The sequence below is a fragment of the Nestor notabilis genome, unplaced genomic scaffold (genome assembly GCF_000696875.1).
Source record: "Nestor notabilis isolate BGI_N333 unplaced genomic scaffold, ASM69687v1 scaffold34670, whole genome shotgun sequence".
NCBI classification, from domain to species: Eukaryota; Metazoa; Chordata; class Aves; order Psittaciformes; family Psittacidae; genus Nestor; species Nestor notabilis.
In genome coordinates, this window is record NW_009910352.1 from 4,673 (window position 1) to 9,342 (window position 4,670).

Below are 4,670 nucleotides of genomic sequence, written 5' to 3' on the forward strand. Positions count from 1 at the left end.
TAACAGCATTTGATTATCAATTCAGTCATATATTGAAGAGATACTGAATAGTGAATGAAGCTATTAAAAATAAAGTCCATGGATGTCATGGTAAATTTCTTCTTAATGTCTTTCAGATCATGTATTTTAGTTCCCTTTTTCCTTATGTGGTACTTTTATGCTTTCTGATCAGAGGACTGCTCCTTAATGGGTCAGTGGATGGAATTCGTCACATGTTCACACCTAAGGTGCGTGCTTAATTTCTGTTTGCAATGTATGCAGTGGCAATTTGTCCATTTATGAGTACTCTCATTTAAGCTTATTGTCTTCATAGAACATTTGGCCATATTTCTGTTTGGTTAAATGGGATAACAAGCCCTGAGATCCAAAGGCTCTAAGTGTTCCAAGGGCCTGTGTAGAGTTACCTCCTTTAGGTGAAAAGTTCCCAGAGTTAGATGTCTTTACAAAGCTAATGACTGAAAGTGCTGTTTACAGGATTCAGGATGTTCAGGTCGTTCCAAATACTGAAAAGAGAAGTAAATCTTAAATCTTGCTATTCTGTAGGATTGAAATGCCTAGTTCTGGGATATCACAGTGAAATGCCTTACCTTGAACACTCTGATGGCTTTACATAATTAACTGATTGCTTAGTAGCCCAAAGTACAGGGGAATTATCTTTAATACTAAAATAGTGTAAGTACTCACCACTCAGCTTTCCTTATTGTGTTCCTTATGGGTGTCTTGTAATGCCAAGATAGCAGCAGGTCTAAACATTTTCTCTTTTTTTTTTTTTTTACTGTCAACATTTTAACGGGGAATGTGTTTTAACAGAGCTTTAGATTTTGTAACTACGGAGGTGAGAAAGGATTTTACAAATCATTGTTTAGCCTGAAGATCTGAATTCTGCCGCCCACACGCATCTCAAATGCTTGTATGTACTACAGGAACAGCACATTTGAGTAGTCAGAGTCGTACTCAGTAATGCATAATGCTGGGCTTCATACTGTGTTATGAAATGGACTTTTCAACAAGTCCATTTCATAATACAGTTAAGCAGGACAGGAGTGAGGTTTTAAAAACAAAAGCCAAATAATAGGATTATTAAAATCAATGCGCATAGCGGCTAATGCCAGATGACAGGTTGTTGTCAGTTGTATTGATCCCAGGTGTTTTGAGTCTGTGGAGAACTGTCATCTTATAAAAATGACCTTTGTTAGCTATCACATTGTTATTTCTTGCATTGTGATACGCAGTCATGCTCCACTCGCTGTCACGGCTTCAGAGAGTCATGGTTCTTCAGGAACTGGCAGGCTGCTTGGGCAAATTTGGGAAATCTGAGGAACAGAGAAATGTAATGCTTACTAACAAAGAGAAAGTCTGCAGCAGAAATGGAGAGATGGAATGCAAACCTCTTGAAGTTATAATTTGTTTTCTCAAACACAGTCCTTTCTTTAACTAGAAAAGTGTCAGTAAATACTGAAGGAAATATTGAAAGCACCCCTTGAATACCAATACTTCTTCACTGTTTCATCTTTCATAAGTCAGACCTAGAAGAAGTTGCAGCTGATGCTTACTTTAAAGTTACATTTTAACTTAGTTATACAGTTGTTCCAAGTTTTTAATTCCTTCTACTGGTTTCCAGTCCCGTATCTCAAAAGTTAAGTTGTGGTTTAAATTTGAGGTTAGGAGGCCTCTATGTCACGTACAGTGTATGTGAATATAAACCTTCAAAAGTATTTTCATTATAATGAGTGATTGTTTCTGTACTTGACACTAATGTGGAGTGTAGATTCATATGAAACTGCCTAAAGGAACTCAGACTCCCCCACCTGTTGTTGTTTCCATTCACTCCATAGTGTTAACAGTTTCTCTGGGGAGGAAGACTGTAAAAAGGATTGCTAAACTGATCTAGGTTGAAAATTATACAGCTGGATAAGTGTGAGAGGGGAAAGAAATCAGTTTTTCAGCCTCGATTAGTTCAGTTGTACAGCCACATTTAGACCACCACTATCACACCATACTCCCACAGAAGAGTTGTGTCAGCGCGGCAGAGGACTAGCAGTCATTGGTGCAGGTGTGAGAGCACAGGGCTAATGAAGACGGGGAGAATTTCTCTGTTTGGTGTGGTTGATGAATAAAGCAGAAACTCTAAATAATAACCTTAATGAAAAACCTAAAGAAAGGAACATGGAAAGCCCACTGAAGTCACCTGCTGCAATGAAACTGCAGTAGGACTGTATGAAGCTTAAATTACAGAGCCTCCAAAATTTTACTGAAAAAATCTTACATAGCAAATCAATTACAAATTTATTTTGAAATGCTAGACAATGTGTGTCTGAGGCCATATTGCCTTCAATGATACTGAATGATACATGGCAGAAAGTGAGAAGTATTTTCATACCAATTCCAGTTAGATTTGGCAAAAATTAAGAATAATCCTCAAGCTCCCTCTCGTGGAAAAGCTCCAGCATGACTCTGTGATACAGGCAGCTAGAACTATGTGCAATAGCTACTTGTGCATTGTAATTAAAACAAAAAACTGTTATAAGATGACTTATAACTTTGTAACAAAGATATTTCTTGAAATATGATCATCTGAATGAGCAGTACAGTTCAGTTTTTTGATAAAAGGCTTAGTTGTCTCTCAAATACCTGACCCGTTTTACTTAGGGTAAGTTCAAGGCATCTGGCTTAAGGGACATTTGAGTCATTAACTGTAGAGATTGTGGTGGCCAACGTTTATTTGATCTATTGCATTTTGCTTTACATATTTGCATGTCTAGAATACCATATAAGCATGTGTATCTCATGTTCACTTTTTTTTTTTTAAAGTAGCAGCAAAGCAACTTTCAGCATACTTAATGCATTTAAAAGAGGGTTGATCATCCCAAAATACATTGTAATTCTAACAACTGTCAATACATATACTGTTAAAAAAACCCCACAGTAAATACTGTCAAATTAAAATATAATTTCTTTTTATTTCTCAGTATAACTAGCTGCTCTTTGATTTATCATATAGCTTCAGTGGTGTCTCATTATTGGGAACACAGTATATAGCATGTTTCTCTTTAAGGATTATATCACATAAAATGAAGAGAATTTCTAGCCCATAAGTTCACTCAACTTTAGGTGTCATATTCAGCTTTCATTCTAGCATAATAAAAATACATTTGTAGTTGAGTATTAGTATTTTATGATGTAGGTTGTCTTCCTGTTTGTTATTTTTTTTGTTTTTCTGTTATCTTTTCATATAATAGAAATGCATTTTATAGCTGACATATATTATATCTAATTTCAAACAGCTTGAAATAATGCTGGAGCCCAAGGTCTGGAGAGAAGCTGCTACTCAGGTGTTCTTTGCCTTAGGGCTTGGATTTGGTGGAGTCATTGCCTTTTCAAGCTACAACAAGAGAGACAACAACTGCCATTTTGATGCTGTACTGGTGTCCTTCATCAATTTTTTCACTTCTGTGCTGGCAACTTTGGTGGTGTTTGCAGTTCTGGGCTTCAAAGCCAATATCATAAATGAAAAATGTGTTATCCAGTATGAATATAAATTATTTTTATTTTTTTTTATATTTCATGTATGAATTAACACAGATCATTGAGTTTGATTTCTCTGTTTTATTATGTTTTGCAGAAATTCAGAGAAGATTTTAAAACTTCTGAAAATAGGCAGTCTGAGCCAGGATATGATCCCACATCATATCAATTTCTCAAGCATTACAGCAGAAGATTACAATTTAGTTTATGACATTATTCAGAAAGTTAAAGAAGAAGAGTTTGATTCTCTTGGTCTGAAATCTTGTCAAATTGAAGATGAACTTAACAAGGTGAGGGTAATAAGTAAGTCAAATACAGAGATGATGAGCAGATGAATATTTTTAAGTCTGTGTAAGTATACTTCAGTCTATCAGTACAGCGTACCTGTGAGAAGTGCACCTGTAGATATCCATATGAAAACATGGTTCTGTGCAGGGTTTGCTTTCTAGCTTATCTAAGGACTTTTGGGTCAGATGTCTTAATATAGTCTTTACTGATTTATAATATATTTTGATCGTTATATCGCTCTCCTCGGAGGTGATAAGTTTTTAAAGTTCTTTTCTTTAGAAGAGTTGAGCGTGATAATTCTTCTAAAGACTAAACAGAAGTGTACCTATTCAGTGTAATAGTTTGATGTCTTCTAATGTTAAGATACAATTATTAAACATAAATATTGTTTCATTAGTAAGTAAAACAGTTATTATTTACTTACTAGATAATTGTTTAATGAATATCATCCTGGTTTGAAATCTTTACTGTAAGCCAGATCTGTAAAAGAACACATGATTTTCTAGCTTTTTCAGAGGGACTTCCAATTACAAGCACAGACCTCTGTGTGTTTGCACCAGCATCTGAAACTAAAATGTAAGATCAGTGACTTGACTTAGGCATTAAAAGGTTCTGTACTATTCCTGCCATTTGAAACGTAATTATAAAAATGAAGTCCTTTATATACTTCCTGGAGAAAACCATGTATTTTGTAGCAATCCTGTATAATAGCTTTCATGCAAAATTATTAATGAGAGATAGAAGTTCCAGCTGGACACAAAAGGAAATTTTGTCACAGTGAGAACCGTCAGTCTCTGGAATAATCTTCCCAGGGAAGTGGTGCATTCCCCAGCATTGAACATTTCTATGATTCAGCA

General features: G+C 35.4%; 1 protein-coding gene across 1 annotated transcript in view; it reads left to right on the forward strand.

Moving 5' to 3' along the window:
* Positions 1-4,670, forward strand: part of SLC6A15 (solute carrier family 6 (neutral amino acid transporter), member 15) — a gene marked incomplete at both ends in the record, with an annotated part of 11,236 nt that overhangs the window by 3,829 nt on the left and 2,737 nt on the right. The window contains 3 exon segments of the mRNA XM_010009558.1: positions 117-227; positions 3,285-3,526; positions 3,623-3,815. Coding sequence (XP_010007860.1) covers positions 117-227; positions 3,285-3,526; positions 3,623-3,815 — 546 coding nt within the window.